Source organism: Grampus griseus (assembly GCF_964374135.1).
Source record: "Grampus griseus genome assembly, chromosome: 13".
In the NCBI taxonomy this organism is placed as follows: domain Eukaryota; kingdom Metazoa; phylum Chordata; class Mammalia; order Artiodactyla; family Delphinidae; genus Grampus; species Grampus griseus.
The window spans coordinates 80,778,376-80,804,730 of NC_139007.1; the positions used below are offsets into that span (position 1 = coordinate 80,778,376).

Below are 26,355 nucleotides of genomic sequence, written 5' to 3' on the forward strand. Positions count from 1 at the left end.
GAGGCCCGCTTCCCTCCCCGCCCCCGCCGAGGTCGCAGCGCTTCAGCGGCCGCGGGGCGTGCCACCAGGCGCAGCTCCTCCTGTAGCGACTCGAGGCCCTCAGCGGGCGCCCTCCTTTCGCCTTTCCTCCCCGCGGCTGGGCCCGGCGGGCGGAAAGCTGTGGCCGCGTCCGTGAGACAACTGGTCGGTGAGTGGGCCGGGCGCTAACATGGCGGGGCGGAGAAGCGGGCGGGCGCCGGCGGCGTCGCGGGGCGGGGCGGCGGGAGGAGCGGGAAGGGGGTGGGGCGACGGGACCTCGCTTCCTCCCTCAGCGCCATTTTGTGGCAGCGAGACCTGCAAATAAAGGGGAGAGCCGGGGTTGTGGCGGGAGGAGGAGCGCGGGGGCCGGCGGCAGCGGGGTCGGGCGGCCTGGACAGCGAGCGGGTAGCGCGGGGTCAGCCTATGTGACTGGGCGGCGCCGGCGCGGCCTCCGTCAGGAGAGGTAGGTGCGGGCCGCTCGCTGGAGCGGCGGCGAGGATCTCGGGGTCCCCAGGGCTGAGGCGCGGCCGCCCGGCCCGGGAAGGGGCGGACGGAGCACAGGGGGCGACTCGGGGTTCCCGGGCCCGCCGGCCTCCCGTTAGCCGCGCCGCCTTTCCGCCTGCAGGGACACTTCCGCCACCCCGAGGCCATTTTACCTCCGTCCTCAGGGTCCCGGGGGCTAGGTGGGCGCTCCCGCGGGGCGGGCGACAATCGGAGGCCGCCTTCTCGGTGCGCGTCTAGTCCCCGCCCCGGTGTCGCCGGCTCCCACCTCGGCCGGAGCGCGAGGACTGGCGGCACGAATGAGTTCAGCAGGGGAAGGAAAGCAGCGTTCGTTGACCAAATCGCACGTCGCGCAGTAGCTTAATATTGCAGCTGCGTTGTCTTGTGGACTTCCATTTTTAGATGATGGCATGCGTTCTGAATTAAAAAGAGAAAGATTATTTATTGAATTAGAGGTTTTCGTGAAATTTTAGAGTCTCACCTCGGATCCCTGTAAGGCTGTTATTAATTTTTTAAACCATATTTCATGGGAGCACATAGGAAAAGTCCAAGTTTGTTTTCATGAAGTCAGTTGGATATTTGATCCTAGAGGACTGTGTTAAAATCCTTAATAACCGTGTTTATAAAGCAAGAAACGATTCTTTTGTCCGAGATTTAAAAAGATAAAGAAATACTTTCATGATCATGTTACAGTCCTGAGTTGTCCATGTAGTTTTCCTTCTCAGAATTTAGTTAATTCCATTGCTGAGGAGGATACGTGGAAGTCACGCGTCTGTCACCACAAGTCCTACCGGGTTTTTGTTTTGTTTTGTTTTTGAAGTATAGTCGATTTACAATGTTGTTAGTTTCAGGTGTACAACAAAGTGATTATCGACCGGGTTTTTTATTTAAAAACTTTGACCATTAAGACTTCTGTGACAGATAAACATGTTGTAGACATTTAAAACCCCGTATAGAGCTACCGTGAAAATCTTTTCAAGATGCCTAAGTGTTATATATGTACACATGACATTTAGTAGCATCTGATTAGGCAAGTTGGGGAAAGAAATTGCGGTGCATTAGAAATTGGGAAAGAAATTGGGGCTCGTGATAAAGAGGAGGTTCAATTTCAAGGGTTTTGGTGGCTGTATTCCTAGAGTGCGTTCAGATTTTACGTTATCTTAAGCAGATAGCCATAGCTAAGAGATCAGTATTTTCACTTCTCAGTGGCGGAACTTAGGCAAACTACCTAAATTTCTAACTCCCAAAGGACAAAAGTACTGATAAAAGTGTATCCCAGGCACTGCTATTTTTTACTTAGTTCATATAATTTATAGAACTTCATAATATATAGCTTTCCTGATTGAATTTTGAGTATTTGTCAGAAATGGGTTGGTATAATACAGAAAATCCGTAGCAGCCTTGTGGCATGGAGATGAGAGTTGTAATAATTGTATTTGTACAGTACGTTACAGCTTTCAGAGTCCGTTACACTCTCGTATGTATGTATCGGTGTAATATAGAATTCCCTTGAAAATATTCTTTGTTTAGAGGTCTTGATCATTTTCATTCAATTGTACATTATCTTGCTCTTGAAAAAAGTATTTTTCTTGCTCTTAAAAATTTTCTGTTGCTTTGCTTTTGCAAAGCAAGATGTAGATAGTACTTGGTTTTATTCTTGTTTTTATTACCTTCTATTTTTCTGCATCTAAGTATTTTCTATTACTAAGCTTACTAGAGCAAAACTTTTCAATATTCCTATAACAGTATATCCCATTAGATATTAAGGCGGTGTATCAGGCTAGATTCAGTGCTATAAATAAACATTCTCAACTCTTGAAAATGTAGTTGGTGGAATTTACTTTAATCTTTCCTAAATACACATTAAAATTCTCTTTTATGTTAATGTTAGTATTTTATTTGAAATATCTTTTGTTTGTATAGTATTTTTATGGCACTTAAAACACTGACATTTGTAGCACTTTGTGGGGCAGGCAAAACTGGTATCCTCTTTTTGCTGATTTGGAGACTGCAATCTAGAGAAAGTGACTTGCTCAAGATCACATGACTGATACATAGTCAAGAAAAATTGGTCTTCCAGTTCCTAACAAGTACACTTCTACTACAGTGCCTAGGCTAATACAGTGTCAGATTATTAGTTTCTTACGTTTAGTTGTGATGAGTTTCAGCAAGGTAGGTGATTTCTTACTGAAGTGTTGGCTGGTACTTGTTTCTCTGTTAAGGGAGAACTGAGTTGCATAACTTGGGATCATAATGCTAAGAGCCAGAGAAGTACTGAGATCTGGGATGCTAGGCTCCTAGCCTACCAAAACCGAACTCTCCATCATAAGGTGTTTCTCAGTGTAAAGGCATCAGGAGTAGATGGTGGTTCTGATGGTCTAAACTTAAGAGCTATATTACCTCTGAATTATCCACATGGATAACAAAACTTTACATAAAACATAAAACCATGTTTTAGCCAGTCCTCTTAAACTTGCTAAAAGGTAGCCAAATTTGTCAATTTTTGCTTTTTTTCTATTTTGCTTTTCTGCATTCTCTAGCTAATGCTAGAGAATTCTAGCATTCTAGAATTCTAGCATTCTCTAGCTAATGCTAATTCTCTAGCATTCTCTACCCCCCCCCCCCATTTTTTAATAAGTAGCTGTTTTAATCTGAGCTAATCACCTAATGATTCATAACCCTTTTCATCATCTGGAAAATGGAAACTAACTTCGACTGTAGAAGTTGTGGTTATTAAATAAGTGATTCATAGCACTGGGTATATATTCATTTTTTCCCTTCAAGACTCAGGGTTCAACTCCAAATGATATTTCAGTCATTCTGTTTTTCTGATATGAAAATAGCTTGTTCTAAGAACCTGGAATATCCATTGTCTTTATGAATGTAGAATTAACTTTAGATGGTATTGTGCTTGTCAGTTGTGCTAAAAAAAAAAATTGCCCTGGGGAGTAATAAATTTCACAGCACATGTGCAGTGGGAGAGTCAGAATTGAGAACCAGGTTCTATTTTGATTAAATAGTTGAATGTTGATGCTTTCAAATTTTAAGCCTGTTTCTAATTTGCCTTTTGTCACACTGTCCATTTAACTGTTGTGGCATATCATGAAATCTCAAGCAAAGATTGACTTTTCATCTGCTAAAGATAAGGGAGGAATTTCTTACTAAATGCTTATGCTTTGATTTCCCAAGTCACATATTCCATAACATGTGGAGTGACTTGTGATTGAGAGTCAACATGTGAAACGCAAACATATACAAAACCTGGATTTATCCCTGACTTACATTACAAATTTAAACATCTATTTTTATAAAGAAAATGTAGGTATTCTTTAAGCAGTGTGTTATTAGAATCTACCCAGCGTCAAGCTTTTTAAAAGGAGAGAGAACATAAGCCAGTGTTAAAAATGTAAATAACTTGCTGTTTAGAATTCTGAGAATTGGAGGTCACCAAGAATTCTGCAGTGGGGCTTAAAGACAAAAACAGGAGACTCCCCTGATGGTACAGTGGGTAGGACTCCGGGCTCCCTATGCAGGGGGCCAGGGTTCGATCCCTGGTCGGGGGAACTAGATCCCACATGCCACAACTAAGAAGCCAGCATGCTGCATATGGCATTATTACATTCTTTTTTATGGCTGAGAAATATTCAATTGTGTATATGTACCACATGCACAGTTTTGAGATGGGAAGCCTTTAGAAGGATTTAACCAGAAGACTGACATATAGGTACACATTTATATACTATTTAAGTATGTTAAAAGTTCAAATGGCTCAAATTTTCTTGTACCATTTTAATACGTTATTAGTACGTTATTGATATTTACCTACTATTTAGCATTGGACAAATGGGAAGTTCAAAGAAAATGTTAAACTTGAGTTGTGGATTCCAAGAGGTTGCAGTCTAGTGGAGTGAATGCCCATTAAAACCATTTTAAAATATAAGTAGTCAGGCCTCTGGAGGTGAACATGGTGAGCGTTTGTTTCCAAGTTCTTGGATTCACTCTAGAGTCACGTTAGGATAATCAGTCACTAAGCAGCTGTCTATAACTTGCAATAGAGATTATAAACTGGGTGATAAGGGGGCTAAAGTAGGCAGGGGCCAATTCAGAGAAAAAATACCGATTTTTAAATCATAGAAATATGGTCATGTCTTCATAGGTGTTGGTTGGTCATAGAGACTTGATCAACTCCATCAGCTCAGAAACTAATGATATATGCTCAGGTTTTTGTTTTACATCCAATGATAAGATTATCAAAGAGGGAAGAATTAAGGCAGTTAATTTATGATATGATCAATATATAATTTTTTTCCTTAAAATGTACTGATTTTTTCAACTCAGTGTACCTAATCTGAAAATCAGGGTTTAGTGACAGTATGATTAGAATATTTGAATTGGGATTGTATGTAATATAAAAAATGGTATTGAAAATCATCTCCTTTTGAGGAATCTCAGATATTCATCAAGAAGTCAAGTAGCTTTTAAAACTCAGTTTTACACTGTAAATTCTTTGATTAAGTTATTTTTATTGCGTATAATTGACATGTTATTTTCAGGTGTACAACATAGGGATTTGACGTTTGTATACATTGCAAAAGGATCACCACATAAATCTAGTTACCATCTGTCACCATACGTAGTTACAAAACTTTTTTTCTTATGATGAAGATTTTGACTCTTTCAGCAGCTTTCAAATCTACGTAATACAGTATTATTACCTATAGTCACTGTGTTGTACATTATATCTCTGTGACTTATTTACTCGCTACTTATTTAATTGTTTGGAATTTGTAGTAAGTATGGGCAGGTAAAATAAACTAAAAAGAAAGTTTAAGATGTAAGGGAACATTTATGACTTTGCTGCTAGAAAGGATACCTAGGAATAACTTTAAATTAGCTTCTCTTTGTTAAATTTGAATATTAGGAAATAGCACAAGTCTTTTCAGTAAGCATAATAAAGTTAATGAGAGTATTTCTGTCATTAATCTTTTTCAACAGGATTAAGTGAATTTTATGTAAATTTATAAAAGAAGCTAATTTTGAGATACAAATTATTCTGTGACATGAAGTTAAATAATGTAGGGATATTTTTATTAAGGTGTAAATACCTTCATACCTGCATTGTGTAGTGATGAATTATCATGAGGATGATAGATTTGACCTTACTATAACAATGTTAATTCTGTAAAAGGAAAGGCTTAGCAACTGGTCTTACCCTTCCTCTGTCCTTTCAACAAGATGCCTGAGATACTGCCTGAGGCCAGTATCGGACTTCAGCACAAACCTATTACTTCTGCTGCCAGATTTGTCTTTCACAGGGCAATTGTAAGAATGCATTGAAAAATTGTATTTCTTTGGGATGTCCGTGGTGGTCCAGTGGTTGATTATATTTCTTTCAATCCTTTGTGGCAACATTACAAAGAATGATCAACTTTTTTATAAGAGAGTTTAAAAAAAAACCTAATAACAATAGTAATGTAAGATGTTAACAAAGGAGAAACTGGGTGTAGAGTATATGGGAACCCTGTAATATCTTTGCAGCCTTTCTGTAAATCTAAAACTAGTCTAAGAGGTATATAATTTTTTTCACAACTTTATCGGAGCATAAATGCTTTACAATGTTGTTAGTTTCTGCCGTGCAACAGAGTGAATCAGCTATATGTATACATTTTATCCCCATATCCCTTCCCTTTTGAGCATCCCTTCCACCCTCCCTCTTGAGCATCCCTTCAGGTGGTCACAAAGCACTGAGCTGATCTCCCTGTGCTATGCAGCAGCTTCCCACTAGCCATCCATTTTACATTTGCTAGTGTATATATATCAGTGCTACTTTCTTACTTCATCCCAGCTTCCCCCCCACCCCACCCAGTGCCCTCAAGTCCGTTCTCTACGTCTGCGTCTTTATTCCTACCCTGCCACTAGGTTCATCAGCACCGCTTTTTTAAATTCCATATATATGCGTTAGCATACGGTATTTGTTTTTCTTTCTGACTTACTTCACTCTGTATGACAGATTCTAGGTCCATCCACTTCACTGCAAGTAACTCAATTTCGTTCCTAAAAGGTTTATTTTAATTTAAAAAAATAACCGAATGATTTGGTCATAACTGAGTTCAGTAATAAATTCGTTTGAAAAAGCCAGTCTTTTTTTCTTCCTACCTTAACTGGAAGAAAATCAATTGACTTTCCTCTCTTTATTCCTTTTTTCTAGGATTCAAGATGACCAACGAGGAACCTCTTCCTAAAAAGGTTTGTTTTTTTCAGCAGTTTCTAAGCACTTCTTTTGACTAATAGAGTTGAAGGCACTATCCATATTGTTTGCTTTTGTTTACTCCCTTGCCTTATATTAATAGCATCATGGGTGTATAATGTGTGGGACGTTGTATCTAATATGTAATATATTTTAGAATATTTTCAGCCTTTGGAAAACTTTTGTAATAATGACATCCCCATGGTCAACTTGTAGCCTTTATCATATGAATATTCCCAGCTATATAACTACAAATAATGTCAAAATAAGAGATTATTTTACAAGATCCTATAAGTTACTTATTTTCTTTTTTTTCCTAACTTAAATCCCTTTGGTTGTAATGCAGAACCACTTCCATATTTTTCAAAACAGTTTACAGCTAGTTGGTTCTTAGATTCTACCATTTCCTCTGAAGTTTTATTTTCTAGTCTCATTTTCCCCATTTTTTCTTCAGTTTAGTCACTATGACACACACACAAAAGAGGTTACAAAAGAATAACAGTTTCTAAGGGGTATTTATAATTCAGTTGGGAAAGTAGGGGTATGTGCTTATTAACCAGTGAATATTTAAGTGGACAATTTAAATAGTAAATGTTACGGAAATTTCTGTCCTAAGTTTTGGGGTCAAGTGCTTTAACAGTCTTGAGAATTACTGGGTGCTTTCTGTTAGGCTTTTAATATATTCTGGTATAATGATTTTCCCTTTTCTGTTTTCTGATAGTAACATGTTACTGGTAAATGCTACAATTTGAAACATTTTTATAAAGAAAAATGTTTTAATATCTTATAAGGGAAATTAATAAGACTTAATTTTATATTAAAGTAGGAGAGGTGCCTCAGCTTTACAATCTTCTTTTGGTATAGAGAAAACATTTAATATTTCTCAATTTGCAAAACAATTTCATCTCATTAGAATATTATGCCCACTTTAAAGAACTTTTTATTTGGAAAAAATTACTGATTCATAGGAAGTTGTAAAGAAATGTACAGGGAGGGGGCTTCCCTGGTGGCGCAGTGGTTAAGAATCCGCCTGCCAATGCAGGGGACACAGGTTCGAGCCCTGGTCTGGGAAGATCCCACATGCCGTGGAGCAACTAAGCCCATGCGCCACAACTACTGAGCCTGCACTCTAGAGTTCACGAGCCACAACTACTGAGCCCATGTGCCACAGCTACTGAAGCCTGTGCACCTAGAGCCCATGCTCTGCAACAAGAGAAACCACCGCAATGAGAAGCCCATGCACCACAAGGAAGAGTAGCCCCCACTCGCCGCAACTAGAGAAAGACCGCGCTGCAATGAAAGCCAGTGCAGCAAAAAAAAAAAGAAAGGGCTTCCCTGGTGGCCCAGTGGTTACGAATCCGTCTGTCAGTGCAGAGGACATGGGTTCAAGCCCTGGTCCAGGAAGATCCCACGTGCTGCAGAGCAACTAAGCCCGTGCGCCACAACTACTGAGCCCTCGTGCCACTACTGAAGCCTGCATGCCTAGAGCCTGTGCTCTGCAACAAGAGAAGCCACCGCAATGAGAAGCCAGCACACAGAAACGAAGAGTAGCCCCTGCTCACTGCAACTAGAGAAAGCCCATGTGCAGCAACAAAGAGCCAACGCAGCCAAAAATAAATAAATTTAAAAAAAAACAAAAAACTTTAGGGCTTCCCTGGTGGCGCAGTGATTGAGAGTCTGCCTGCCGATGCAGGGGACACGGGTTCGTGCCCCGGTCCGGGAGGATCCCGCATGCCATGGAGTGGCTGGGCCTGTGAGCCATGGCCGCTGGGCTTGCGCGTCCGGAGCCTGTGCTCTGCAACAGGAAGAGGTCACAGCAGTGAGAGGCCTGCGTACCGCAAAAAAAAAAAAAAAAAAAAACTTTATAAAAAAAGAAATGTACAGGGAGGTTCTGTGCACTCTTTACCCAGCCTCCTTCAGCGTTAACATCTTGCATAACTGTCAGACATCTTGCATAAGAATATCAAAACCAGGAACTTGACATTGGTACAATCCACAGAGCATATTCAGACTTCCCTGGTTGTGCGTGCATTCTGTGTGTGGCTCTATGCAGTGTTATCACTTGTAACTTAATGTAAACAGCACCACAACCAAAATAGTTACCTGAACCATTACCACAAGTCTCTCTTACGCCATTTTTTATAGCCACATCCATCCTCTCCCACTCCATTCTTAACTTAACCCCTGGCAACAACTAATCAGTTCTTCATTTCTAAAATTATGCTATTTCACAAATGTCGTATATGTGAAATTATGCTGTATTACATATCCTTTGAGTTTTTTCACACTGCATAATATCCTTCAGCTTTATCCAAGTTGTTGCATATGTCGGTTGTCTGTTTCTTGTATTGCTGTATTTCATGGTATCATAGTTTACTATTCACCTGTTGAAAGACATCTGGGTAGTTTCCAATTTTTGGCTATTACAAATAAAGCTGCTGTGAGCATTTGTGTACAAGTTTCTGTGTGAAAATAAATTTTCATTTCTTTGGAATATGTGCTTAAGAGTGCAACTGTTGAGTTGCATGGAACATCCATTTTTAGTTTTAAAAGGATTCGCCACACTATTTTCCAGAGCAGCTGTACCATTTTACTTTCTCACTAGCAATGTATGAAGGCTCAGTTTCTCTGCATCTTCACTCAGTATTTGGTGTTACCACTATTTTTTTATTTAGCCATTCTAATAGGGTGTAATGATAGCTTATTGGGTTTTAATTTGCATTTTCCTAATAACGATACCTGTTTTAAAGATAACAAATAGTCCACCTTTTAAAAACTTCGTTCCAAAAAATAAGACTTTTTTTTTTTTTTTTAGATGTTGGTAGGAGTTTATTAATTTATTTTTGCTGTGTTGGGTCTTCGTTTCTGTGCGAGGGCATTCTCTAGTTCTGGCAAGTGGGGGCCACTCTTCATCGCGGTGCGCGGGCCTCTCACTATCGTGGCCTCTCGTTGTGTAGCACAGGCTCCAGATGCACAGGCTCAGTAGTTGTGACTCACGGGCCTAGTTGCTCCGCGGCATGTGGGATCTTCCCAGACCGGGGCTCGAACCTGTGTACCCTGCATTAGCAGGCAGATTCTCAACCACTGCGCCACCAGGGAAGCCCAAGACTTTTTTTTAAAAAACGTCGTAGTATGTACTGAGCCATTTAAGTTTCAGACATTTCAGTACAGGCTTCCTTTTGGGAGGAGCTTTGTGTGTCTTTGGTAAAAAGGGGATTCCTAATAACAGAAACCAGCAGTTGAGGGATTAAAAGTATGATCCTGTCTTCATAAAAATAAGAATATAAGTGCCAATGGTATTTAATATTTAAAACCTTAAGAAAGAGCACTTAGTTTGTATCATAATTCTCTTTATAGGTTCGACTGAGTGAAACAGACTTCAAAGTTATGGCACGAGATGAATTAATTCTCAGGTAAAATGTTCTTTTACCAAATAAAAATCTTTCTATAGAACATTATGTTGTGATTCTGTACTATAGTGTTTATGTGAGGTATTGTTTTGTTTTTAATGTTAATACATCCTCAAATCATTTAATATATTTTTTGAACCTCTTTCCTACGGCCTATTTCTTCATTATATAAACATTGGGGAAAGCATAACACTTCAAAGAACTAAAGCACTAGCTTGGGTAACTTCTAGACTGATAGGTAACTTGACTTTTTTTCTTGTAGAGGGCAAATATTCAGAACTTTAACTTGAAAAGCATTTGTACTTCATGTGTATAACTTGCTATGGGGAAAGACCCTGTTCTCAGGAAGCTTTCAGTTTACCAAATGAATAGACTTGTTTTGATGTAGTTAATTTTTTTACTTTTCTGCGTAACATGGAAAAGTTGTACTCCTTAAGGATATTCTTCTCGTTGTGGAAGAAATATATTATTTACTGGTGAAGCAGAGTTACTCTTTCTCATAACTGTGACCTTGGTCAACTCATTTAACTTTATATATCTTTCATTTTATTATCTGCAAGTTAAAGCAGTTGGATTAAATTACTTTTAAAGATGACTTCCAGCTCTGAATTTCTGTGGTTATCTTAAAATGTCTTACTAAAGCAGATTGTCAAGTACAGCATTATATTATTCGTTTTTCAAATGTAAGAAATCAGAAAATGGGATCACGCATGTTTTGTATTTTATAACTTAAATATATTCTTTTTGCATTTTATCACTATGGTAAGTTTTTTACGAGGTAACTTTTAGATAAAAATAAAATGAATATTTCAGAGCAACCTGCAAGTTCATTGAACTTTTTCCTCTAGAAATTTCAAGGAATTTTTACTTGAGGAACTGAGTAAATTTAACAGAGTGGAAGTTGGGGAGAGAAAAAGGTGGTTTTATAAGATAGGGAAACACAGATGACATGCTCCATTGTTTCCTAGAGCCCGATAATTTCCCACCCTTGTTTACTTAACTAGCTACACTCTATTGCAGACATGCTCTTTATTTTCCTTTACCGTAATCTCATGCATAGAAGTTTTTCTATTGCATACCTTCATTTTCCTGCACATAAAATTTAAATACTTAGTATTTTAAAATACTTTTGCCCTTTCCTGCTGATGTAGACGCTTGTGATATACTGTTGATGTTCTCTTTGTACCTCTGATATGGTACACTCCTTGCCTTTTATCCTTTCTTAGATAATTCCTCTGGTTAGTATGTGCCGTCTCTTGATTTAACTGTTGGGGGAGAAATCGGTACTATAATCTTAATTTAAAAATCAGGAACAATTTTTTATGTTAAATTACCTTTAAGGTTTTAAAAATCATGTGCAATTTATATTCTTGAGGTAGTTTAATTTATTTAGGGACTTCTCATTTATGACTTTTAAGTAGGTTTTTTCCTCATTAATTCTCTTTGTGATTTTAAATTAACTGCTACTTAGTCTCTTTTTTCTACTTGATGAGGATGTTTGTGGTTTGAGCTTTTATATATATATTTTTTGTTTGTTTTTAGTTAAGGCTGCATTGGGTCTTCGTTGCTGCACGTGGGCTTTCTCTAGTTGCGGCGAGCAGGGGCTGCTCTTCATTGTGGTGCGCGGGCTTCTCATTGCAGTGGCTTCTCTTGTTGTGGAGCATGGGCTTTAGGCACTCGGGCTTCAGTAGTTGTGGCTCGCGGGCTCTAGAGCGCAGGCTCAGTAGTTGTGGCACACAGGCTTAGTTGCTCTGCTGCATGTGGGATCTTCCTGGACCAGCGCTCGAACCCGTGTCCCCTGTATCGGCAGGCGGATTCTTAACCACTGCGCCACCAGGGAAGTCCCTGAGCTTTTATATTTCTCGTTTCCTCTAAAATAAATAGTTCTTATATAACCTCCACAAAACATCTTTATTCATCCCAAAATGTTGAATGAACTCCTCTTTGTGTCCTAGGTTGTAGAGGCCGTAAAAATGAGCATGCCCTTGGCCTAGTCTTTATGTAGAATGGATTAGCTTGATATTATGGAATATTTTTGTTCATTGTGTTGTAATGTTAATAAATCTCACAGCAAACTTGTCAGAGGTTTTAAGATTATAAAAATATTTTCTAAAATCAAAGTAAATTTTAATTAGCTGTAACTGAAGAGCACCTTGAAAACAGCTCTTAAGTAAGCAAGGTGGCAGACAGCTTACTTTCCAGGAGCAGTTGCTTAAATGTAAGACTGGGGAAAGTTTGTTAACTGCAGTAATTGCCAAGAGCGGCTAATATGGCCTGTATTTTGAGGGTAGAGGAATATAATGAAGAAAGGTCCTGAAGGCATATGGCATGTATGGAAGTTGTTTCTGCTAATTAGATACGCTTTTGAAAAATAGTATGTTCTCTCCCCCCCACACTTTTTTGTTGTTGTTGTTACTTTGAGAGAATCACGTGGTATTTTCACGTAAGAGCCGAGATAACCTTCAGTCCCTTATAATCAGGCACTTAAAAATTTTTTTTTAATGTTTTTTAAATTTTATTTAACTTTATTGATTTTTGGCTGCGTTGGGTCTTCGTTGCTGCGCACGGGCTTTCTTCTAGTTGTGGCGAGCAGCGGCTGCTCTTTTTTGCGGTGGGCAGGCTTCTCATTGCAGTGGCTTCTCTTGTTGCAGAGCACAGGCTCTAGGCATGCAGGCTTCGGTAATTGCGGCATGCGGGCTCTGGAGCGTGGGCTCAGTAGTTGTGGCACACGGGCTTAGTTGCTCCGCAGCATGTGGGATCTTCCCGGAGCAGGGCTCGAACCGATGTCCCCTGCATTCGGATTCTTAACCACTGCACCACCAGGGAAGTCCCTAGGCATGTTTTTTAAATGCCTTTTGTTTGAGGTGGAGAGCATATCTGAAAAGTACGGTTAAGTTTTTCAGTCAGCTTCCATAATCCAGGCAACATGCTGAACATCAGTGATACAAAGTCCTGTATGGTGTGTGATCTGACCCACGGGAACACTGCTTGGTGTATTTTCAGCAGGGAACACTTTTCTCTGTATTTCCATTTACCTAACTCCTGTAAGTTGAGAAGGAATAATTTTGAAGTGACTCATTTATTATGGGTAAACTAGATTTCTGGTTATCTCAAAATGGAAGAGACATTAAAATTCATGCAGTGGAATTCTCAGTATTATTTAAAGCTTATGGATGTGGTTTTCTAGTATATTTAATAAAAGCAATTTAAACATAACTAATATGGATTTATTTTTGTACTAGGTGGAAACAATATGAAGCGTATGTACAAGCTTTGGAGGGCAAGTACACAGATCTTAACTGTAAGTTTGAGTTTTAGCTTTCTAAAGACTATGTGACTATTGCCTTTTAGATTGTTGTTATAAGCACAGGATAACTGGTTTTACTAAGTAATTTTTATTCAAGCATTTTATTGAGGAACTCTGTCCAGGCACTATGCTGGGTGCTAAGAAATAGGTGAATGAGACATGCTGTCTCTTCTTGAAGAGTTCGCAGTCATTGGAGAAGACCAACATGCAATAATCTTAGAATAGCACTTCTCTTTTAACTGAAGGTTCCGAGAGAGCATAGATAGGGAAATTCACAACTACTTGAAACTTTCCTTGATGTGTCCCTTCCACAGAGAAATTTCAAGTGAAGCATGAGTTATTACTCTAGAAGAGAGAAGCAACCAGTATTAAATTTATGATAGCTTAAATTGTAACAATAGGATACAGCTATGTATTTATGGATTTTTCAACATCTGCTAAAAATAATACAATTTAGTCTTCAGACCAATTTAGTCTTTGTCACTTTTCACTGAGTTAGAGTAACATAATATTTGTGAGTATAAAAACCAGTACACTTTTCCAAGTTCAGAAAGCTTAATATCCTAAAATCTCAATTATTTTATGATTATAGTATAATCCATAGAAGTTGTGAACATTATGAAAACTTAAAGTAATAATTGTCTCTGCAGTTATGGGCATGTTTATATTGAATAGGTTAAAAACGGTACTAATCAGGACTTTCTGAATACTTCATAGTATAAACAAATGCAAATAACGAAGTTTCCTGGTGTTTGTTGGCAACAGATTAGACCATAACAACGTAATCCCGTCTAGCATTAAGTGGCTGTGGACCCGTATAACAGCACTAACTCCTAAAAGAGCACTCATGATCAGGAACAGATTTCATTGTTACAGAAGCATTGGTAGAATAGAAAGTAAAGATTTAAACTTGTTACCGTGGTTTTTATCATCTGTTCAAAGGCAATCAGAACTTTCTTTTGGTTAGTTCAGTTTGATCTTGAAAATTATATTTCATGATGTTGGGGTTTTTTTTCCTTTAATCATCAGCTAATGATGTAACTGGCTTAAGGGAATCTGAAGAAAAACTAAAGCAACAACAACAAGAGTCTGCACGCAGGGAAAACATTCTTGTAATGCGACTAGCAACCAAGGAGCAAGAGATGCAGGAGTGTACTGTAAGTATTTCAAATGTTTTAAAGTCTTTTTGAGGAATTGGGTTTTGGGTCACATGATGACATGTATTAATTCACATTAAGCTAATTTTGTTACTTAATAGGAATTATAGATGCACATTTTGTTAAGGTAGAAATACTTTGAGCTTAAATGTGCTAAATGTAAAATTTTGATAGATAACCTTTCGTTATTGGATTTAAAGTAATTTTTCTGTGGCCAAGAAGTCAAAAATCTTAAATTATTCTCTGAAATCTCCATGATTTATAAGAATTAGTATATTGGTTCAGATATCTTTAAGTAACTAATACCTGAGGGTATAAGCAGCATTTAGTCTTTACTAAGCAAGCCGTCTGATTAGTTTCTCCTCTGCTGTCTTTACCCCTTTCTGCATAAAGTTATTTTTCTTAGTATCATCAACTTCTACCATGTCTTTTAATTGTTAATCTTTCATTCGTACTATTTGCCATGTGTACATAGATCTGAAATCTAATGATATATTTGATCCTTTAGCTCTGGGGTTGAATTTAGAGTCAGTTTTATGCTGTCTTTGACAGTCTTAGCCCTTTCTTTTAGTGTTTGTATATGTCAGTTATATAAGATAGGGGCAGCTCTATTCCTGTTGTTCCTAATAGTTTTTTTTTTCTTTCTTTCTTTCTTTCTTTGGTTTTTTTGTTTTTGGACTGCACTGCGCGGCTTGCGAGATCTTAGTTCCCTGACCAGGGATCAAACCCAGGCCCCTGCAGTGAAAGTGCTGAGTTCTAACCTCTGGACCGCCAGGGAATTCCCTGTTGTTTCTCATCTTAAAAGCTGAAATTTTCCTGAATTTTTTTGTGTAATCTCCATTTGATAGTTATTAAAATCTAATGCATAAGGCAATATTCTGGTCACTGGAAACTAATAATCTGTGGGTCACAGTTCTGTTTCTTCTCTCACCAGTAAAATGTTCTTTAGGGCTTAATCACAATCCTTATTCTTCTTGTGCAGACGCTGTCTGTTGTCCACATTTCCACAAAAGTCTTTAGTCCCTTTTCCTTCTTTTTTTTTTTTTGCTGTGCTGTGCGGCATGTGGGATCTTAGTTCCCCGACCAGGGATTGATCCCACGCCCCCTGTGCCCTGCGTTGGAAGTGCAGAGTCTTAATCACTGGACTTCCAGGGAAGTCCCATTCACTTCTTCAAAATGACTTCTTTACCTGTTAAAGAGTAGCCTCTGTTATTTTCTCTATCTTCTCACCATTCCTTTTGTTTCTACCAATTTAGTTTCCATCTGCACTGCCACTGATATTTTTTCTGTAAAGTCACTAATGAACGTATTAAGAAATTTCTCTTTCTCAGCACTCATATGCCTTTACTTTCCCTAACTTCAACTATTGACCATTCCCACCTTTGGCTTTTTTTTTTTTTTTAACCTAGATACCTGGTTCCAAGAAGTCTTACCAACATTTTGAATATAGGGTTTTTGTTTTTGTTTCTTTTCTGTAACACCCACCCATACCATTCAATTTTTTTTTTGCTTAGGATTTTCACGTCTAATGGCATGAGTACTACTTCTCAAGTGCCTAGTCTCAAAACCATTTAATTCTTTCTTTTTGTGATATTTAGGACTCTAGGTTCTACCATTTACTCATTAATAGTTTTAGGTTTCCCTGTTAACATGGCACTGTGCCAGATGCTTACACATGCAAAGGATGAATCTTACCTTCAGAGTGCTAGCACCTGGTAGGTAAAGTGTGAATGGATGGTGCTGATGATAATGTCTCATAAAACCAATGCATCTTGATTTCTTTTTATCTCTTGAATCCTATTCTTGACATTCTAGTCCAGATACTTGTTAACACTTGCCTAGATAGTATGTGCTGTTGACTCATCTCAGTGATTCTGCAGCCATTCCATATACACTGGCAGTTTTGATCATATTATGCCTAATCAGGGCCTTTGGTGATGCCTCATCACCCTTTTTGTCATCTCAACCTATATTTAAGAGTGTTTTCAAGTAGAACCTAACTTTTTCCAGCCACATTTTTTTACAGCTCTTCTCTGCACAGGCCAGCCGAAGAACTCACTGCTCTTTCAGTTAGAACACAGTGAAGTTTTGCAGAGAGGGCAGCAGGAGCAAACACAAGGAAATGGCAAGCTTATGTGTAGCAGATGAGGGCCGTTCACTGTGTAATCTAAATACTAGTAACTATGTTCGTGTAAGAGAGGCAGTGTTTTCTTTAGTGATAGTGGTACATGCTATATGTTACATGGCATGCTTTATTCCTGTTAGATTACCTCAGCAGCTTGCATTATATTGAATAAATAGGTGTACTTTTTGGTTTAAAATGAGTTACTTTTAAAATTCCTTAAGCTAAAAGAGGAAAAAATAGTTCTGTTTGCTCAGTGAAATACTAACTAAATGTATCCTACTATATTTGTATGTTTTATGGTAGAAATTAGCTGCTTAGGAAATGTTAGTTTCAGTCCTTTTTTTTTGCGGTACGTGGGCCTCTCACTGTTGTGGCCTCTCCCGTTGTGGAGCACAGGCTCCGGACGCGCAGGCTCAGCGGCCACAGCTCCCGGGCCCAGCCGCTCCGTGGCATGTGGGATCTTCCCGGACTGGGGCACGAACCCGTGTCCCCTGCATCGGCAGGCGGACTCTTAACCACTGCACCACCAGGGAAGCCCTAGATTCAGTCCTGTTTAAGGTTTAGTGTGGAGCAGGATCTTGAACCAGATCTACTTTGGGTGTGAAGAAAGTGATGCATTTAATGATGATACACTGTATCTCATATTTTAGAAATGTATTTTTAGTGTGCTAGTAAATAGTACAACCAAAGTTGAAGTTGAAGGTTTCATATGTAAGCAGAGGGTTTTGGTATGGTGGGAAAAGCCCTAGATTGGGAGTCAGGAGGCTTGAGAACAAGAATTCTGGTTTTAGTACTGGCACTGAACTAACTATCCTTGGACAGTTGGCTTATTTAATCTCTCAAAAATAAGCAGTTTGGACCAGGTCAGTCACCTTCCAGCCTTACAATGCTGTGATTCAAATCTACTTGGAGGGGGAAAAAATGCTTAATTTTGGGTTAAGGTGCTGTTTATAAAGCTGTAATGCCAACTCATGTAAATATGTAAGTACTATACATTTTTAAATTTAGAAATGCAAATATGTTTTAAATTATAACCTTGTAACCTGATGTATTTTTAGGGAACTTGTGTATAGACTAATTTCCCATAAGCACAGATTTACTTACATAAGTAATATTTTAAACTTTGCTTTTTTTCCCCAGTGGGCATCAGCATTTTTAGTAAATATAACAGTGATTGATTGATTGATTTTTGTACTGTTTTGGTTGCCAACGTGTTAGTCTCCTTATATTTGAAGTTTCTAAATACGGAGTGCAATCAAATGGCCTTTATTTCTACATGGATAACCTTAAATAGTTTCGTGGTGGGGGGGGTTCTTCTTTTTTGGCTGCAGAGCGTGCGGGATCTTAGTTCCCTGACCAGGGATCGAAGCCAGGCCCCAGCAGTGAGAGTACTGACTCTTAACCACTAGACCCTCCTAACCAAGGAATTCCCAAATAGTTGTTTTTAATTTGTACTTTTTTTAGAGGATTTTATGATCAAGGGGGGAAAGGACTTAACAAACAAGTTGGTAAATCCAGTGAATGAAAGGGATTTTATCTCTTCTTAAGTATGTTTCCTTGGATTTGGTAGTAATTGGTGTTTTTTTGCTTTGCACAGACTCAAATCCAGTACCTCAAGCAAGTCCAGCAGCCTAGCGTTGCCCAATTGAGATCAACAATGGTAGACCCAGCGATCAACTTGTTTTTCCTAAAAATGAAAGGTGAACTGGAACAGACTAAAGACAAACTGGAACAAGCCCAAAATGAACTGAGTGCCTGGAAGTTTACGCCTGATAGGTAAACAAATCATACTCCCCAGTCAAGACTTCCCTGACAGTCCCACTACGAGAAAGCTGTGGTGGGACAGCCAAGTACTCGTTTCCACACCAAGACTCAGACTTTTTGAGCCAAAAAGCCACATTCTTATACTATCCAGCTTGTAATGGGTAATGTAAAACTTACCAGATGAACCTTGTGTTTCAGCTTTTTTCTCTTCCCCCTCCCCTTGCTTCAGAGGCCTGATGGCGTCGGACTATTCCGAAGAAGTGGCCACCTCCGAAAAATTCCCCTTCTAGAACATGTAGACACTTGAGAAGTGTTTCTGTTTGAAGAAAATAGAGGGAGAAACAGAAGTCTTAAGTCTGTGGCACACTGTGTCTTCAGACAGTTTGGAGGAATGAAAACCTAGAGATTTAAAATCATGAATTGAACATGTAAAATTCCAGTAAATGTAAAGATGGAATATGCATCGCTCTTAACCTTGAGCATAGTGACTTAGAGACACTGTATATCAGTTTTGCCAATAAGACTGTGGACTTCGTGATTGTTGTTGAACTTCTGGGTCAAACTCAAATGAGGTGAATTTTGCCTTTAAAGGGTTTATTTGCTAAGAACCAACTTAATAGTCATGAGAGAATCAAATAATAGATGTCAGTACAAGTAGTTCATATATTTAACCATTTAGTTTGGGGCTCCATATTACTTGATTGAGCCTTAAATCAATGTGGTTTTACTCAATGGTTTGTTCTTTGAATGGTTGCTAATACTGTAGATAATCTTATTGGGGACTGTACAAATAATGAAGGTGTGGTATCAAACTTCAGGTCTAAACTGTTTGAAGCATTATAAACATTCATTTCACAACTAGATTGTATAAGGATATTAGCTGTGATGAGACTCACTGCGTTATTTTTTTCAGTAGTGAAATTTATTAAATCCCCATTCCATTCAACAGGCACATGTTGAAAGAGCATTGTCGTTGGTGTTAATGGGGGAATGTGTTCCTTCATTGTATTTGGGCCTTTTGTATTGCACTCTTGATATTAAATTAAATGTGCCTTGAAATAGTTGGTTTTTTTTTTTTGTTTTGTTTTTGGTTTTGTTTTGTTTTTTAAGTTCAAGGATTACTATGATGATTTTGTTGTACTTTTAACATTTTGGTTTTGGGGGGGCTGTGAGAGCAGATTGATTTCGAAAAAATTGTTGCTGTGCTCTTCAAAGTGAAGGAAAAGGCTCTGTGTCTCATTTTTTAAAGACCTACTTTTTTCCAGCTGGTATCATAAAAGACAAGGAGACTTGACACTTGTTGCTTTTTGACACCTTGTCCCAGGATATTGCAGTAGACATTAATGTGGGACAGCTTCACAGGGTGCCTGCCAGAAGATTGGGGACAGAATGTATTGGAACTGTGGGCTGGCCTAAGTGAGACATTTTGTGAATTGGAAAAAAAAAAAAAAAAACAAGGTATAGTGATCATTTCTAGCAAATTCATTTGATCATTTAGATAAATGAGGCATTATTTTCTTCATGCTTCCATCCAATCCTGGAGGTGAATTTTTTCGTCAGATCATTCTATAAGTCACCAATTCGAATTTTCACTTGGTGATAATGGAGTCTAAGATGAGTGGAAGATAAATGTTCCAGATTGCCCCAACGTTTAAGTGCAGTTTTAACAAGGGTGACTTAAGTTCTCTCTTAATCATTCAAATAAATTGTAAGTATCTTGTATGTGTGTGCTTTAGGGAACTGGTTGTGGGGCAGAGGGTGGGCTGGAGAAGTGGTTTGTGTGACTTCACGGCAAGAAATCGCTTCTAAAGTTCTCACTGCTTGTGGGGGTTGGAGGGTAAGTAACCAAATCTGTTTGAAATTGGCTTCTTGTGCCCGATTTAAGGCTTTTGTGTATATGTTATGCCATTTAAGATCACAGTAGAGAAGACCTATGTATTCTCAGTAGGTCAGGAAATAATTCATAAAAGGTATCATTAACATGTACTCAAATTTAGCCAAGCATCTTTCTTTGCCACTTAGGTAACAGTCACCTTGAAGTGGGTTTTTTCTTCTTACTGTTAAAAACTTTTTTTTAATTAATAAGGTAACACATGCTAATGTATAAAATTGAAACAGTGTAAAGAAAAGTGGAGGTGAAAAGTGAGTTTTACTCCTGGGTGTGACCTTGCCCTTCCCTGTTCAATTCCGCAGGAGTAGTAAGCACTTTTAAATTTCTTGGGTATCATTAAGATAATTTGTGTGCATATACAGTAATTATATATATATATATTGATTTTAAACAAATGTGACATGTATACATACATACAGATGGTTTGTGCCAGGGCTTTCCCCACCCCACTTTATCCTTGGGCATTTTCCCATTTTTTACTATATTTAAATTACTTACCATTTTTAATGGTTATATAATATTTTCATTGTATGAGTAAATCATAATTTACTTTAATTACCTATAAATGGGTTTTTATTTTGTAAAAAGTAGGCTATAAGCCAGAGTTCATCAGGTGGTATAAATACATCATTAATTTGAAACAAATAGTCCTCAATCAATACTCTGTCTGGAATAATTCAAATAGAATGGGTTATGTGGGTTTTGTTTTGTTTTCCACTTTTTTATTCTGTTTTAAGAAAGATCTCATGAATTATGTTGTCCACTTTAGTTAAAATATTTCATACATGTGACAGTGCATATATTTTAGAGTAGTTAGGGGGATATATTGCAGTGTTTTGACAGTTTTCAGTTTGCATTTAAACATTTAGGTACTTGTGTGTACACCTCTTCAGAATACCCTGTCTCCCTTCCCCTTGATGACAAAGCAGTGTACAGTGTCCGTTCTTTCTTATAAATCATTCTCTTAAATTATTTCCTATTGTATTTTCTTTGTGGGTTATTTGATTTTTAGGAATGAGTTAGATTTTTTTTTTTTTTTTGGTAAAATGATTCCAAAGACAAGTTACTTGTAATTGGATTCTTACCATCTTTTGTGATATGATGAACACAACACAAATTTTACATGACATAGTAAAATTACAGAATGTTTAAAGAACAGCAGTTTTTTGAAGATTTGTTTTAAAGTGATCACTAAGTTTAGAAGTGGTAGGATTATTTTAGAACAGGCATTTATAAAAAGGCATGACTTCATAAATGAATTTTTTTTGCATTAGAATTTGTGATACTTTATATGAGGTTAAGTCAGGTCACAATGTATTGATTTTACTATTGTCTGTGTTTTAAAAATTCATATAAAAGATTTCTCAGGTTGGTAAACACTGATGTTATATACTTTGCAAGAAAGCAGTGTTGTGGGAGCATAGGCAGTAAAGTGGAAGGAATGCCCCTGTCTTAGATGATGGTGCGTGTTTCTTATTCCTCATTTGATTTGTAAACTCTTGTTCCCTAGAGACTAAAGTCTGAGGGTGCTTATAGGAAATGGGGGATATCTGGAGCTGTAATAACAATGAACAGAAATATCAGCTAATAAAGTTGCCATGTAGAGAAAAAACCCTTACCACATGCTAACTCATGGTTTTCATCTGAGGCTCCTTTGCACAGTGGTACCCCAGGTTTTACCAGAGATTTGTGTAAGGAAAATGTATTAAAAACTTTTGCTTGAATCATATTGGGTTAGAACATGTGCTCTTGATAAAAGAACCTTGCAACACGGAGCCAAAGAATGAGAAACATTTACAAAGTGCTCCTATCTTAAAACATTTAAAAAGTGTGTGTACAGCAATTGCAAAAATGCAACCAAAAGCCCCAGTAACAGTGTCTCAATAAAACTTCACTGCTTTTCTTTAGCCTCATTAATAAGAATAGAAAGAATCACTTTTAAAGAGTTCTAATTTAAGTATATAATTGTGATGTTACCTTTGAAACTTGGATAGGGACAGTTTGATATTCTTGTGATGGAGTAAAGTTCAGAATGACCTTACTGGTTAAAGAATTTTTTTGCTGACACTTTCTATTGTTTTCTTCTTTTAACTCCTTTAATAGGGCTTTCATTTGCCTGATATACTACTTCAAATTCATCTCATCCTTAATAGTAATATAGGGGATGAACATTGATTGCATTTTTGCAATTACTGTGTATATGCACAGAGGTCTATAGTACATTGCACTAGCACTTGGTAACTAATTTGTTGAAAGTATGGCACTCCTAATTTGGCACACACTTACATATTTGCATTATTTATGATAAGTAACTCCAACCTTATTTTTGTGTCCTAAGAGTAATCTTTTCAACATGGATAAAATCTTCACCACATACCAATATTAAAATTTCAAAAACTTTCATCCCAGTTTAAGACAGCTCAAAAGTATATGTATCATATGAAATTAAATGAGGGATTGGTGAATAGGAATAGTCTGAAGGCTTTTTAAAAACAGTAACTGAACAGGCCTCACTTCATGCAGTAAATAAACATTCTTGTGAGAACTGCCTATTAAGAGGCATCCTTAAAAATGCTGATCTAGCAGGAATAAATATACTCTCATTCATTTATATATTTATAGGTGCTGATTTTTATATATTAGGTATTTTAAAGAAGTTTACATTTGAGGTTGATGTTACATTTACCCTTTCAAGAACTTTTCTGTTCCATAAAGCTAAGTACCTTAGTGCTTTACTAATACTGTATATCTAAAATGTGTGTTAATTAACTGGCCTGTTTCTATTTCAAATTATAATTTGGGATAAAAATAGATTTCAGAATCAGTTATTAATAGAAACAAAAAGTGGCCATTTAGGTACTTCTTCTTTAGGTTTTTAAAATTTTTGCTGCTGTATTGGCAAAATACTGAAATGTACAAGATGGATGTATTCCAAAAAGAAGATGGTAATTGTAGGGAGGCATCTGCTGTGACATAGTGTTATGTTCTGTACGTGTTACATCTATCGTTGTAATAATTGCAAGCAAAGAAGGTTGTAGAGAGTTTTGTCTTCATTTTGTGATGAATGGCTCTTTCCTTTACAGCCAAACAGGCAAAAAGTTAATGGCGAAGTGTCGAATGCTTATCCAGGAGAATCAAGAGCTTGGAAGGCAGCTGTCCCAGGGACGTATTGCACAACTTGAAGCAGAATTGGCTTTACAGAAGAAATATAGTGAGGAGCTTAAAAGCAGTCAGGATGGTAAGGGGTTTTTTGAAAAGTTTGGTTAAGTTTGCACTGGCTTTAAAATACTGCCAGGCATGAGTATTATAGATTAGAGTGTATATGCTCATCTCTGCCAATGGTTCTATAAAATTATAAGTGAAATATTTCCAATTGAGTCAGCAAACAAAGCCATTTAATCTTAGCGGTCCCCTCAGCCTCCCCCCCCAGCCCCTGAATTGTTTATTGTGCAAATTTCATAAGAAGTTTTTGTTTTTTAGGGGTGGGATTTGGCAAAAGATAGAAAGGCTGTTGTATTATGTAGCTATATAAATTTATATTCAGTGCTTAAAAGAGGGAATATCTTCATTCAACCAATTTCTGTAAGTGTAAATCTTGGAAGTATTTGGCTATTTCCAGGGATCTGAAAATATATATAATTGATTGTGGAAATTCCCTGGTGATCCAGTGGTTAGGACTCGGTGCTTTCATTGCCGGGTCCGGGTTCCATCCCTGGTCAGGGAACTTAAGTCCCTGCAAGCCGCACGGCACGGCAAAAAATAGAAAATAATAAATAAATAAAAGTATATAGTTGATTTTACCTTTTAAGATCCTATTTAGTGAATAAGATGTAATAGTTCTTTGCTAAGACAAACGCAACTTGTCAGCCGCCATCTCTATTTTCGCTGGGCAAGTATAGTTTCATCCATGCTATTTCTCCTTTGTGAGGAAGATTAGTAGTAAGAAAAATACCCAAGCTCTGGAGATTAGATTAATTGCAAACTGTAGTTAATTGCAAAGAAGGTCGCTAGTCAAGCAATATCTTTAAAACTGCCTTTTCAAAGTGATGGTTCTTAGCTCTCACTATTTATAAATATAGTAAATAGGAGGTTTTGTATAGTAGTAAATGAACTCCCCCTCCACCCCCAAGGACTTTTTAGAACTTAATAGACATCTGTATTTTTATCAGTTTTCAAGAGTTATTTTCTCTGAATTTTGTTCTTGGATGGGGGATAATCCTTGATGACTGCATAGGCTTCTTTGGAGTATTAGAGTAGAGGACCGCACTTCCCCAGGGGCTAACCTGCTGTGGAGCTGAGACATTGGCTCGGAGGATGAGGAGTAAGGGGCTGGACATGAGGCCCCAGCTCAGCAGACGTGGAGCAGCTTCTGTGGGCTGTGACCAGTTTTATGTGGCTAGGTAGTTTGAATAAATTTAAATTTAGTTGCTTTAATATATTTATTTTAAGCTTCTGCCTTCCTCCCCAAAACAAACTCATTGTTGAATGGCTATTTTAACATTCCAAGCAAAATTTTAAAGTACTCTTGTGATTTTATAATTGTATTTGTTTACTTAAACATTTACTGATTGCCTGGCTTTGTGCAGGCACTAAGAAATATTTTTAAATATGTTAAAAGAGATATTAAAGTAGGTTTGACTCTCCTTTGCACAGAACTGAATGACTTCATCATTCAACTTGACGAAGAAGTAGAGGGTATGCAGAGTACCATTCTAGTTCTTCAGCAACAACTGAAGGAGACGCGCCAGCAGTTGGCTCAGTACCAACAGCAGCAGTCTCAAGCCCCAGGCCCGAGTACCAGCAGGACTACATCTTCTGAGCCTGTAGGACAGGCAGAGGCCACAGGTAAAGACTGCAGTCGTCTGGCCAACGGACCAAGTAATGGCAGTTCCTCCCGGCAGAGGACGTCTGGGTCTGGATTTCACAGGGAGGGGGACACAGCCGAAGATGACTTCCCTTCTTCACCAGGGAATGGTAATAAGGCCTCCAACAGCTCGGAGGAGAGAACTGGCAGAGGAGGTAGTAGTTACGTAAACCAACTCAGTGCGGGGTATGAAAGTGTAGACTCTCCCACGGGCAGTGAAAACTCTGTCACACACCACTCAAATGACACAGACTCCAATCATGACCCTCAAGAGGAGAAAACAGTGAGTGGGAAAGGTAACCGAACTGCGGGTTCCCGCCACGTTCAGAATGGCTTGGACTCAAGTGTAAATGTACAGGGTTCAGTTTTGTAAAAATTTTTCCAGCAAATTTTTATACAGTGTCATTTAATTTGGGAGAGGATACTGTCCAGAAAATTAACGCATACTTTTGTCACAATTTGCCTTTTTTGTGGGTGTTTTTTTTTTTTCCTTTCCCTTTTTCTTTTTTTCCTTTTTTTTCCTTTTTTTTTTTCTTTTTGCTTCAATACCTCTGCCACTTTGGAAACTGTAACAGTTAATTACTTTGAATGTTGCTAAAAGGACATTTTGTGTAGGGTCAGGTTATTTTTATATGAGTTAATGTGAAGTTGTAAATGGAAACCTTTCCTTAAAGTGTAACACAATGATGTCTGTTTAAATCTGTGTCTATCCTAGAACCTGTGCTGTGTAAGGGCATTCTTATTCATGCTGTTATTGTACTTACGCACCGTTCAGACTTGTTAGCATAGCTGTGGGTTTATGACTGCCAGGTCTGCCCAGTACAGTAGTTTTATCACTGAAAGTTGGACTTGTTGAAGGAGTCCTATAGTAGTTTCAGTGTTAGATACAGTTTTTTCCACCATACATCTGTGCATTTTCTCTTTAGGTGACTGAATGTTTAAGAAACTGTGTGCATAGTTACTCAGTTTTTATGAATTGTTGTATCCTGTTAATGCATATTGCTCTGTGACTCCAGTATATCTCACCTGTACTGACCAAACTTAAATAAAGATTTTTATTGTAACTCCTTA

General features: G+C 38.0%; 1 protein-coding gene across 3 annotated transcripts; it reads left to right on the forward strand.

Moving 5' to 3' along the window:
- WTAP (WT1 associated protein) lies at positions 1-26,355 on the forward strand. Of its 3 annotated transcripts, none has more exons than XM_082668544.1 (8): positions 1-187; positions 6,728-6,765; positions 10,124-10,179; positions 13,419-13,477; positions 14,513-14,640; positions 18,363-18,541; positions 23,504-23,658; positions 25,074-26,355. In XM_082668544.1, the coding sequence occupies exons 2-8, from the start codon at positions 6,736-6,738 to the stop codon at positions 25,655-25,657; spliced, it is 1,191 nt and encodes a 396-aa protein (XP_082524670.1). In that variant the 5' UTR covers positions 1-187; positions 6,728-6,735; the 3' UTR covers positions 25,658-26,355. The 3 variants fall into 3 exon arrangements, with proteins under 3 accessions (XP_082524670.1, XP_082524669.1, XP_082524671.1); XM_082668543.1 differs by lacking the exon at positions 1-187 and adding an exon at positions 331-481; XM_082668545.1 differs by lacking the exons at positions 1-187; positions 23,504-23,658; positions 25,074-26,355 and adding exons at positions 331-481; positions 18,759-18,894.